The sequence below is a fragment of the Rhea pennata genome, chromosome 1 (assembly GCF_028389875.1).
Source record: "Rhea pennata isolate bPtePen1 chromosome 1, bPtePen1.pri, whole genome shotgun sequence".
Lineage (NCBI taxonomy): Eukaryota > Metazoa > Chordata > Aves > Rheiformes > Rheidae > Rhea > Rhea pennata.
In genome coordinates this window covers 116769913-116782063 of record NC_084663.1, presented here as the reverse complement: position 1 = coordinate 116782063, position 12151 = coordinate 116769913, and the positions used below count along the sequence as shown (strand labels likewise).

The following is a 12151-nucleotide window of genomic DNA, read 5'->3' as shown; positions in this document are numbered from 1 at the left end:
TGTATCTATAGAGTACTTCTATGGAGGTTGTCATAATGTGCATAGGAAGGTAATAAACTGAAAATACACAAACAGTATTTACACTCTTAACTTATATCACAAATATTTTCTCTGCTTTGTGTTCTGAGCCGCTAGATAGTATACTCCACTCAACTGGAACTTAGCCCATAATAAGTAAATGAGATAAGATCATATTTAAGTATCAAAACGCCATATATACAATCTATTATTTCTTTAGAATAACCAGAGCATTTTTGGACATAGATTTCAAACATTTTTGGTGTGCGTGTTTTAATATAGATTTTAAAAATGTTTTTTAGTTTTAAATGAGTCTAAACTTTGCAATAGGAATTGATCTTGGACAAGAAGGTAGCATGAAGAAATGCTACAGTTTGAAATGAGAGATGGCCCATCCCTGGTCACTAGGAAGTCCTTCTGGTCAATGTGTGTAAGTATCTGAAGGGAGGGTGTCAAGAGGATGGTGCCAGTGTGCCCAGTGATAGGATGAGAGGCAATGGCACTAACTGAAACATGGGAAGTTCTGTATGAACATGGGGAAAAACTTCTTTACTATGAGGATGACTGAGCACTCGAGCAGGTTGCCCAGAGAGATTGTGGAGTCTCCATCCCTGGAGATACTCAAAAGTTGTCTGGACAGGGTCATGGGCAATGTGTTCTACGTGACCTTGCTTGACTGGGGGTGGTGGTGATCTAGATGATCTCCAGAGGTCCCCTCCAACCTCAACCATTCTGTGATTCTGACTTTAGAGTTGATAGTTAAAATATTTCACTCACTTCCATTTATATGTGTTCTTTAATCTCAAAGTAATAGCTTCAGTTAAGGGACTTTCTAACAGTTTTTCTAACTTTTTCTACCTTAGCTCTCCATTCAAACTCCCATCTTGGCCTCAGCCTTGCCTGAAGCACAGAGTACCCCGCTTCTCCTGATTTTAGCACAGCTCTCAAGCCTGCTATCATCTCCTCAGCAGTGATGTACTAGCAACACAACAGAGTGAAGCAGTACTCCTCCTTCACTTAAAGCCTGCAGAGGCTGTATGGAAATTTCCAAAGAGATGTTTTATGTCTGTACCTAAAACTTTTCAAGCCTGTTAGGAAAAATCCAGTTCCTACTCCACCCACAGTGTTTGCTGAGCACTGGCACTGACACTTCTGTGCCCTTGGCACAAACTGTGCAGAGGGGTTTTTCTGCTTGCATTGCTACTCATGAGTTTATCTGTAACATTTTTCTCCCTACTGCATCTCTATGCTAAACACAGAACAGAGTTTGGGGTCTGATCATGTTTCAAAGTAGTCTCACTATGAAGCCACAGCATGGTCCTTTTTTAACTTTAAGGTTAGCAATCCAGCACTGCCATAAGACCACGCAAGAGATCGATTTCTACAAGGGGTTCTCGGTTAGGCTTTCCAGAGGCTTCTTCAGGCTGAACCACCACGGCGAAGGCAGGACTCGCCCAGAAGGCACTGTGCTTGGTAACGCTCTGTAGGCGTTCAGCCCGCCCCTGATTTAGAGGGCACAGGGCCCTCACATCCACGGGACGTCACTCACAAGGACGCCGGTCTCTCGCGCGAAGGCTCCATCCAGCTACCGCTGCCCCTACCCTGGCGGCGCGGCTCCCCGTGCTGGCGACGCGCGAGGCCCGAGGCTGGGGGGAGGAGGGGGACGGGCGAGGCCACACAGGAGAACACCGCAGCGACAAGGGCCCGGGGGGGGGGCAGGGGCGGCCGTTAGGGAAGGGGGTAAGGGCGGAGCAGCCCGCCCCTCCCCCCGCGCTGCGCCGCGCCGCTCCGTGCCCCAACGGCCGCCCGCGCGCCGCCCCGCCCCCTCCACGCCCCGCCCTCCGCCGGCTTCCGGCCGCGGGAGGCGCAATGCGGAAGGGCCGGCGGGGCCGCGGCGGAAGTGAGGTGCCGCCGGCTCCCGCGGCACGGAGCGGCCCGCAGCGCGGCGGCGGCGGCCGGTGACGCGGCCGGTGAGGGGGGGGGGGGGACGCGCCGGGCCCGCTGCGGCCGAGGGGTGGGGAGGAGAAAGAGAAGGAGGGAGGAGCGGGCGCGGCCGTGGGCGCGCGGCGGAGCCGGCCCGGCTGCCGCCGCTGCGGGGCGGGGGCCGCGGGGGCGCCGGCAGACAAGATGGAGGCGGCTCTGTGAGCGCGGCGGCGGCGGCGGCACCGGGCTGCCCGCACGGCGCCCGGCTCCGCGGCGCCCCTCGGCCCGCCGGCGGGGGTGCCCGTGCCTCCCGCCCGCTGCGGGAAGGGTGGCGGGGCCCGGGGGCGGGCGGCATGTTCCCTTCTGGAGGCATAAAGTCCGCGTCGCCGTCAGCACCGGCGGTTACCGGCGCTGAGCTCAGGTGAAGGAACCCGGGCAGGAAACCTGCTCGCGGCTTCCAGCAAAAACCTCCCTTCGTCGTATCTCTTTCTCTGCTTAACCCCTTAAAGGTTAGCTCCTTGTGTATTTTCTTAGCGTAAGCCCTTGAAATTTTCCCACTCTCCCTCTTACTTGTAGTTTCTTCCCTTTTATTTTAAAGGAAGGTCTTACCTTGATGGTTTTTAGGCAGTTTCACTAGTACGGTACTGCAGTGTTTCATTAATTGGCCCCTGCAGGGGAGGGTTTAAATCCGAATAAAGCCCTGTTTTTGTTGTAACAACAACAGCAGGGTAACATTTCTGTTTGATCTTTTAAAACCTCTTAACAGCTTTCGTACTTAAACTACACTGCCCTTTTGTACAAGGTCAGAATCAGTAAAATAGTTCCAAGATTTGAAGCCTGTCCAGGCTTCTCGTCCTTTTCATTCAACATTTAGCTTACGAGTAAGACAGTTGTTATGTGTTTGTGGTGACTAGAGGCAAATAGTGTTTTCTGTTTTTCTAAGAAATCACATTTATTAAATGTTGTGAAAGCAATTCTGGTGTTTTCAAAGAGGCTTTAAAATAAATCGTCTGAGATTTATTTATATCTGGGTAATTATAGTTTTGAAACGTAGTTATATTAAAATATTCTTCATATACTCTTGGAATATGAGATAGAAAAAGACTCATTGAGTGAAAAGAATGAGCATGACATTCTTTTATGTTAAACCCATACATTCCTTAGGAAAGGGTAGAATTCGGACCTGCTTTGCAGAAGGTATCTGGAAGCACAAGAAGCTTTCACTAACATTATCTTGTGTTGGACAGGACTGCCTGTGATAAAGGCAAAATGGCTTTCAGTAAAGGATACCGTGTCTATCACAAGCTGGATCCACCTCCATTCAGTGTGATAGTGGAAACCAGAAACAGAGAAGAATGTCTCATGTTTGAATCTGGAGCTGTGGCTGTACTCTGTAAGTTGATATGTTTTGATAGCTACAATGTAAAAAGTTGGCTGACTTGATATCTTGTAAACTGTGTGGTTTTTGTTTATGGAATATAAAGAAGAAACAACTGTTTTCTTACTTGCTAATGGTGAGGCTTCTGCTTTAAATGATAAGACAGTTTCATATCTTTATCTGTTGAGAGAGAATGTTACACTTAAATTTCATCATAAACATTTTTTTTTCTGTGTGCTAAATTTTCTTTTGCTATTAAGTTCCAACAACATCTGTTTGTGCCTTTGGTTCAGAACAATTTTCTCTGAATACATGACTGCTTGGTGAAAAGCAAATTCTGTGTGTTGTACTTTATAATAAAAAGTTCTGTATTCTTCAATGGTATGTCATCTTAATTTTTTATCTCATTTTGTGTGATGGCTTTTTGGTGGCTTATTAATTTTTAGCTATATTATGTCCCTGTATTCTTTAACCTGTGACCAAATTCTTTGTGATTCTATTAGTTCATCTGATAATAAAATGAGTAAATATTTGGAGCAAGATGTTCTGCATGGCAAAGTCATTTTACAAGTTTTCAGTGATAACTGTTAATTGTTTCTAATAAATTCTTCTGCTTTAAATTTTTTTGCAAGTTAGTTTTGGAGGAGTACAGTAAAATGGGAAGAACAGAAGAGGACTATCAGAATAGTTAAAGTTTTAAAATGGAGTTTAGTTTGTATTTTTCAGTTAGAAAGTCTGAGCACTTGATTGTAAAGGGGTTTCCATCCAGGCTTGCATTATCCTTTATAGAAGGCTGAGGTACTGTGAATGGTTTTCTTTTATTATTTTATTTTGAATCAATATCTTTTTGATGAATCAGTTCTGATGCCTGTTCATGGGTTTCTAGCCTAGCATGCTCAGAAAATGGGAGACTTGATTCATTGCGTGAAGTCTGAGGAGTTTCAAAGACCAGCCTCTCAGGAAGCTGCTCTTGCCTTTAGGCTGTGAAGTGGGCTGAATGGGGAGAGCATTTCTAGCAAGGTCTAGCACTATGCCAAAAAAACCCTCTAGGGTTCTTTAGGCTGAAAGTAGAAAAGTCCAGTGGTTAGGTATACACCTGAGAAGGGTAAATCCCAGGATATAATTCCTACCCAATGACTGGATAAAATACAGGAAATAATTATTACAGCATGTAACTAACAGTTTTGACAGCAGGGGTTGATCGTAAATTCCCTGCCTCGTGTGTGAGGGCCTAAGCCACTGCTCAACTACTGTGACAGGACTCAGTTAGAAAAGTAAGTTCCAAAGAAGAGCAGGATTCAAGCTGCATTTCCTTTCTTCAGTATTTGTTGTTGGTTCTTCTAGACATATGCTGCTTGGCTGTGGCATAGTATTTTCTGAGGCATGTGATTCTCCTTGTGTCCTGTGTAAGGTGCTTAAGAAGTCAGGCTACAGTCATCTGTAGTGGTCAAGCTGTTACAAGCAAATGCTCTCTAGCATACAGCTTGATCTGCATCTTAGTTAATGTGTGATTTGAACTCACTGTGATTAACTGTTAGAGGCCTAGTGATGGGACGTATCGCATAGTTCATGTAATGGCGATAATTAACTTCTATGATTGTCCAGATGAAAAACATACGTACCTGAGTGTTTTTCTCCTGTCTTCTGAGGATTTTTTTTTTCCTGTTACAGCTTTTTTTACTGCTCATCTAGGTAATCCCGTTGACTTCACCAGCAGTATTTTTAAAGGCACTGTGTAGTGGGCAATTTGTTGTGAGCAGATGTCCAATCATAGGAACATTTGTAGTGAAATACATAAGGAAGGGAAGAATGTCTTGAAGAATTGTGGAGAAATGTGTTTATTGTGTTTAGTAATTAGTGCAGATGTTTAAGTTCCTTAGTGAGCAATATGTTGAAAACAACTTTTTCCTGAAAGGTAAGCTCAATAAAGAGAGCAAATTGATGACTTCTTATACTGTGACTTACCTCACTGAAAGTACCTTGGTCAACATTCTCTAAAAAATTCAAAATCTGTAACCGTACTGGAGTTCTAGTCCTCTTCTATGGGCAGAGGAATCAGAACCCAGAGGAAGTCCTCAAGTCTCTCACCTGTACTAGTAATAACATTTGTCCCTGGTATTTTAGTTGGCATGTTACAACTTGGTAAATATTCATACTTAGCTATAAGTAATTTTCCTGAATATTGTTTTCGGTAGCCTTCGCTAGTAAAAGGCATCTCTCTCTGTCTTCTAGTAAACAGGCTTATTTTCCTAATACATATTAACTTACGTTGGTTTGCTTTAATTTCTTATTTGCACATAAACTCTTTAGGCACTGAATCGTATTTATTTTTTTTGTGTGTTTTTTATGGTTGAAAGACCAATCATCACTCTCAAGTCACCTTGAACTGACAGAAGAAGGATAAAGTCCTATTGCTCAGAGGTTTTATTTCTACTTGCAGTTAGCTCCTGAAATATATTCCTTTTAATCCTTATTTAAAAGGGGGCAGAATTATTAGTGCTTAGAGATGTTTTGTAAACTGCTGCTTCTCCATCTGTTTAGTCATGCCGCAGAAACCTGTCAGAAGATTCTAGTCAAGCGTTGCAAACCTCTGGATGTTTGTACAAACCTAACTTGAAAGCCAAGTTAATGAAAGACTATTTCTTTGGGGAAATTCCCAAGATGTTTGTAAAATTTCTTTAAATAGACAGAAGGGTGGTCAGATCAAGTATGTTCCACTTCCATATGGTATCAGTGCAGAATATTAAAGATACAGTATATTTTTTGCTTATCATGGTATTGCCAGTTTTTTTTAGTCTAAAAAGCATTACTCATCTCAAGCTGTTAAGCAATTTTAAAGAGATTTCAACAAATATTGAAGATAAAATTAAGGTGTTTAGCCTTATGCACAATCATAACTTAGGTATATGTAGAATGTATTTCATTAGCGTATGCAATATGTTACACACTTTAGCATTAAAAACAATTCATATGGTTCAGTTGTGGGAGCCTTAGTGAACTACATCTTTTGGGGTATGCATGTACAGAAATTTGAATTTGAGCTGGACTAAGAGAAAGGACTACTGGAGGCTTAGGACTACTGGAGGCTTACTGATCCTTTAAATGTCGTCCTAAAGGAATTTTGTCCCTCATTTTGCCAAGGGAAGGATAACAGTATTAACTTTCATCCTTTTTACCTTCAGTGAAGCATTGCAGGATGATTCAGAGGCTTTAATTGGGTCTCTGTATGAAATCCTATAGAGATCATACACTGCGTGGTGTTCAGGGCATCTTGTGTTTGCACTGAATGTGTTATCCAAGTCAACAAAGTAGAATGGAAGGAAGGAAGAGGGTAGAAGGGATAGTTCATAGTAGTTACTGTTGCATAAGCATTCAGTCTTAAAATGGAAGCCATCCAAGCCATTCTTCTGTTGGAACTGTTTTCTATTCTGCCTGTGTATCTGAGAAGTACTTTGCTTGTCTTTGTATATTTATTACTGCGTTTATCAGCTCAGTATTGAGTCAGCCAAGATATTGAAGTCTGAAGGGATCTTGCCAAAATACTTCTCCTCCAGGCCTTCTAAGAGCATTTAGTTTTAAATGTCAGCCACTTTATTGCTTCTTTGTTTATAGTGTAGTTGCAGGAAATTATGGAATTATATTTAGTTTATAAAATATACAGTATATACTTTTTGGAAATAGTTTATAGTGAGGTATCTCTACCTTCAAACATTTCATTGACTGAAAAGGAGGATGTTCTCTCTCCCTGCATCTCTCCAGTGAGTCATAATGAAGTGAGTGGGAAGCTGTCTTTACTTCTCTCCTCTGCAGTGAGCAAAGGAGGAGGTTCTGTCATCTGGCAAAATAGTGGTGCCTTAGTGAAGAGAGCTGGAGCTTCATGTACGTTCTTCGACTTCTGTCTTATGTCAAAGCTGAGAAGAGAGCAGGTGCGAGCAGGAAGAGGCACGGTGCTCACCCTGAGTTTTCTGTAGTGTTAGATAAAGTACGAATTGTTAGGAGACAACTGGATAGTAATGTATATGTGCAGCAGATACTTTGGAATTTTAGTCAATTTTACCAACATTATCACCCATGTGTAATTCACTTTGGAATAAATAAATAATTTTAAAATGAAAATTATTTAGCACTGTATTCTGGAAAAAAAAATAGTAATTATGCTACATTTATCCAAACTGTAAGATTGAATGTCATCATTTTGCAAGAGATTTTAAGTTAATATGATGTCGTAGCAAAGCTAGATTCCCAAAAAGAAAACATACTGACAGATACATTTGCAGAGCGCATGCTCTATGTACATCATTAAGGAAGATATATTTGCAACAAGAATTCTTTTCTTCAATGCTGCTTGCTGAAACCACTGCTAACCCACTATTGCGCAAAGTCTTTTCTGAAATATTGCTTATCTTGACTTTTGAGTGGAACTGCATCCCCTTAATAGGAGGAAAAGACTAAAACAAAAAACAACAGCAACAACAACAAAAATTCTATGTGGCATTTTTCATGATGGACCTATGCTTATTATAAATGTTTTCCTGTTTATATACATCTCTGTAGAAAACCATGTTAAAGCTCTTCCAGTGGTAATCTGTTCCCTGGAAAGAGATTTTGTGTGAAAGAAGAAAGGACAAATACAGGCTGTGATAGGAAAAAATTGAAAGTATTATTTCAGTCATCTGGAGCTAATCGTATATACCAATATGAAAAGACTAGGATGCAATAGCAAGCAGCAATTTTACCCTCCCTCTGTTTTGGCAAAGTGTCATCTTCCGGACTACGCCTTCCTTTTAAATAACATCTTTAAGATACTTTAGAAGCCCCAGGGAAGCAACAGCTACTGTGGCTGCTGGGAACAGCCATGCCAGAGGAAGAAGTTGTTGTCTGTCTTCTTGTCATCAGGTGCCTTTCCCAGAATTCTGCCAGAATTTACATTTTTTCCCCTCAAATCTGCTATGAAGAAGCTCATCTGATCACTTTCCAAGCATTTCAGACAAAGCAGAAGATGACGTGTGCTAGCCTAACACATTTTGAAAAGTTGAGCTGATACTTCGAGCAGATTGGCAGAGGCGATAACCTTTGTCTGAGAGAAATACAATGCTTTGAATGGCACGATGGATCTGGAAGAATTTGGTCCACAGTTCTGGAAACGTTAGAAAGAAGGTTGCTCACAAAAGAAAGCAAAACAACCCTTCAAACTGTTAGGCAGCCTAGCTTTACAGCAGTAGTAAAGACCATTCTATATCTATACCCCTGCCCTTTGTATGAGCTTAAGAAGGGATTTCGGTCAGAACATACTTTCTTTATGCAAACCCTCTTGAATTCAGTAATTTTTCCTCCCTATGCTGACACAGGAGTGATAGTAAAGGTCTTGTTCCAGCCTTACTAGATATCCTGTGTATGATAGCTTTTGCTGATTATGTCTGCCGAGAAGCTTCCAGTTTACGTATTTCTGGAGTTACTCAGACATCATTTTCAAAAAACTAATTATCATTCCTAAATTTGAGACAATCTGGTAGCTTTTATGCATGCACGTTTAATTTGAAAGTTATATAATTGTGCACAGTTTTGCAAATTAATCTGCAAAGAACTGATTTGTACAGACAATATTGTAACAATAGGCTTTTTCATGCAAAATATTTTTTGTACTTTAATTAAAGTACGCAGTATTAGAAAAAGATCTTTATAGATTACTAGTGCTATTGATTTTTGTTTTCAACTGTGAACATATAACTGCCCCCCCCCCCCAAAAAAAAAAATTTGATCCAAAGCAAGTACTTCTAGGCTGTTATGTAGATCAGCTGTATTTAACACTTATTTCTTGGTTTGTTTTTTGTCCCCTCTTCATGATGTTAGCTAGGAAAAATACATTTTGTGAAGTAATGATAGTAAATTTGCATAGTTTTGAAAAAGTGTATTGAATTAACCATACCTTTTACTTGCTCATCTGTTATTTTTGTTGTTGTTGTTGTTCCAAACAGTATTTTTACTGGTATGTAGTATTTAGATATAATTGCTAGCATCTGGAAGTAAACCTTGATTTTTATTATTTTTTTCTGTAGCTGTAATTTGCTATTTGGAGATTCTTCCCTTCAGTCTTAAACTGTCTGTAGATTGTAGTAACATCTAAACGTCTCTGTAGAGTGCAAAATATCTTATAATCCAAGCTGTGCGAAAAAAATGCATAGTAAAAATCAGATGAATTATGGCAGATTTAAATAACTGTTTTCTAGTTTTGTATGCATCTGTTGCTTCACATCATTAAACATAAAGATATATTGAAAGTGACTCAGAGATGGTCCTTCGGTTGATTAATTCCTAAATTGAAGTGGTGACTCCACTCATAATTGATTTTAATGTCTCACCTATGTGGTAATATTAAAGTGTTGGTTTTAATTTAAATACAGGAAGTTTCTTAACTTCTGTAGTTTGAGAAGAAGTTTGAAGACCTCAATCTTTAAAGCTCAAAACCAAGCTATGTAGAATGACTCATAAGACATTTAGATTTAAACTTTTGAAAGTGTCAGTAGTATGATTTTTTTCTTTTCTCTCTTCTAACTTAAATGAGAATGGACTTTTTTTTTTTTTCTGAAGGAACTACACATAATTTCAAGAGTATCTTATACTGTTCCCATCTCAATGTCCCATGTTGTAGCTGGAAATTGTTGCTACTAGCTCATGATGTGTCATCACGGCACCTGTGAACCTACCAAGGAGGGAATGGAGTTTTAGAAAGCCTACCTAAATGGTAACTTTCAATGTGATCTTATTTTTATAATTCTCGTAAAAATATATATATATACTTAATTGGCAGTTAGACAGAATGTATTTTAAATAAATTGTTGTGAAATTTGGATTTTTAATGACTTTCACATGGGTAACAGCAAAAGGACTCACATAATCCTTTAAAATTTAATCCGTTACCTTTTATATGGAGAGTCAGTGATTTAACTTGGAACAGTGAGACATTACAGTTTTTAAATACTATGACCTATTAATTTTTAATAAAGATTGACTTGAAGTTACTTTCTTCTTCTCTTGATACCACAAATGAGGCCTACTGAGTTTCAAAAAGAATGCATTAAAAATGTTGTGGGTTTTCTTTTGTGCTACTAAACAGTTAATCATTATGTCTGTTTTAGAAATGAATCAACTTGAGTCTAATTAGATGTAATGGCTGAAGCTGCTTTTAATTTCCTTTCTGCTTAATGCCTCAACTGACAGAAAATAATAGAAAAAATACTGCCTCATAATATTTTGTGTACAACTTTATACACAAACACATGCATGCTTGCATTATGTCTGCTGGTTGGTGCCCTTATTATGCCCTTATTATACATTATAATTTTAAACCTGTTAGTTCCAATGTTCTATATGAAAATTGTCATCCCAGCTGCTGATTTCTCTCTTCAGAAGTTGTGCATCTTAACTCATTCTTCCTGATGAGTGACATAATTTTATACTTTTTCAGACAGCCTCAATTTTATCTCCTTACTTCCAACTATTTAAAAATGAATAAACAGAAAAGTGTTTCTCTGGAAGCAGGTTGATTAATTCATAGGACTTCGTGTTTTTCTGAGTGTTATCTTATTTGCATTTTTTTTTGGAGATACAAAGTTCATAAATCAAAGTCGGAAGTATTCTCACAGCTGCAGACCAACCTACTGTTCTGAAAAGAGCTGCTGCCATTTAAAACCATTAAAACCATTACAGAGGAAATGGGGAGATGGGCTTGGAAATGTTTTCTTTCTTCCTGTCTGGATTATCTTTGCCTTGCTGTGCTTTACCTTTTCTAAGCTGCCGTTCACCAAGTCGATGACTTCAGCTAGTGACAGAGGAAACTGGAAGCTGCTTTTACATGGCAGTAGATGTAATGCATTGTGAAGTTTAGTCTCAGCCACCTATTTTTGTAATCTCAGGCCCTCTTGCATATCCAGCTTTATCTGATGACTTTGTGTGCATGCTGAATGAAGTGAGAGAGGGCATGTAGCTTTGTGGAACTGAGATAAACTTAATTTATTGGTAGAGAAGGAATCCTTAAATGTAATACTCTTGAGAAGAATCTGAACGGTTACAGAGCGCATTGTTTTTTATGCTGTTTGGTACTTAGTGATACGAAAACCCACGAATTTAAGCAGTGTGAGCATCATTATGCCACTTCAGTTTTTATTGGGGGGGGGGAAGGTCTCTGTACAGTAGGCACTGGCATGAAGGCTAAGGTGGCAGATGTCAATTTTTAATGAAATAGCTTTTCATTAAGTTTTTAGGAACTCTAGAAATGGGAAATTTAATGTGCAGTGGCAGTCACTAATAGATTTCACTGTGAATCTACTCTGGTTGGAGAATTGCTTTTCTTTTTACTCCTTTTATCGCAGGAAGGAATTCCTGTGGCTAGTAGTTATGGAGACACTGGCTCAGGAAGCTCTTGACTTGTGAATGTTTGGAAGCCTCCCTATTTTTATGCACTTCCTCAGGTAGTTTTTTTTGTTTTGTTTTGTTTTGTTTTTGAATTCTCACTGCTGTTAACAGAATACTGAACTTCTGGTCCAAACCACTACAGCCTCTTGTCTAAACCACTACAGCCACTTGTATGTTCTTCTAATATTATTGCCCATTTGTGTCCAGGCCCTGGGGGCACCCCAGCCCTCCCTGTCCCTGCGCAGCCCCAGGCCCCCATTTCAGCCCAGCCCGAGGCCATCGGTCCCTGCTCCGCCATGCCGCAGGGGTGCCAGGCTCCAGCCTGCCCTGGCCAGTGGGGGTGACTGATGGCTGGGGCTGCCCCACGTGGGATGAGCCCTGGCCAGTGTCAGCCCCACAGAGTCCTCAACAGTTCAAACA

General features: G+C 40.4%; 1 protein-coding gene across 8 annotated transcripts in view; it reads left to right on the top strand.

Annotated features, from left to right (window-relative positions):
* The first annotated feature begins 1906 nt into the window (after positions 1-1906).
* The window catches only part of SYNJ1 (synaptojanin 1), a 67170-nt gene continuing 56925 nt past the window's right edge, over positions 1907-12151 (top strand). For 6 of the 8 annotated variants that reach the window (XM_062598415.1, XM_062598407.1, XM_062598398.1 and 3 more), the window contains exons 1-2: positions 2271-2450; positions 3189-3334. In XM_062598415.1, the coding sequence (XP_062454399.1) occupies positions 3211-3334 (124 nt within the window). In that variant the 5' untranslated portion in view covers positions 2271-2450; positions 3189-3210. Of the gene's footprint in view, positions 1989-2270; positions 2451-3188; positions 3335-9907; positions 10062-12151 lie in introns of those variants that run through there. The other 2 variants (XM_062598388.1, XM_062598425.1) reach the window with 2 other exon arrangements.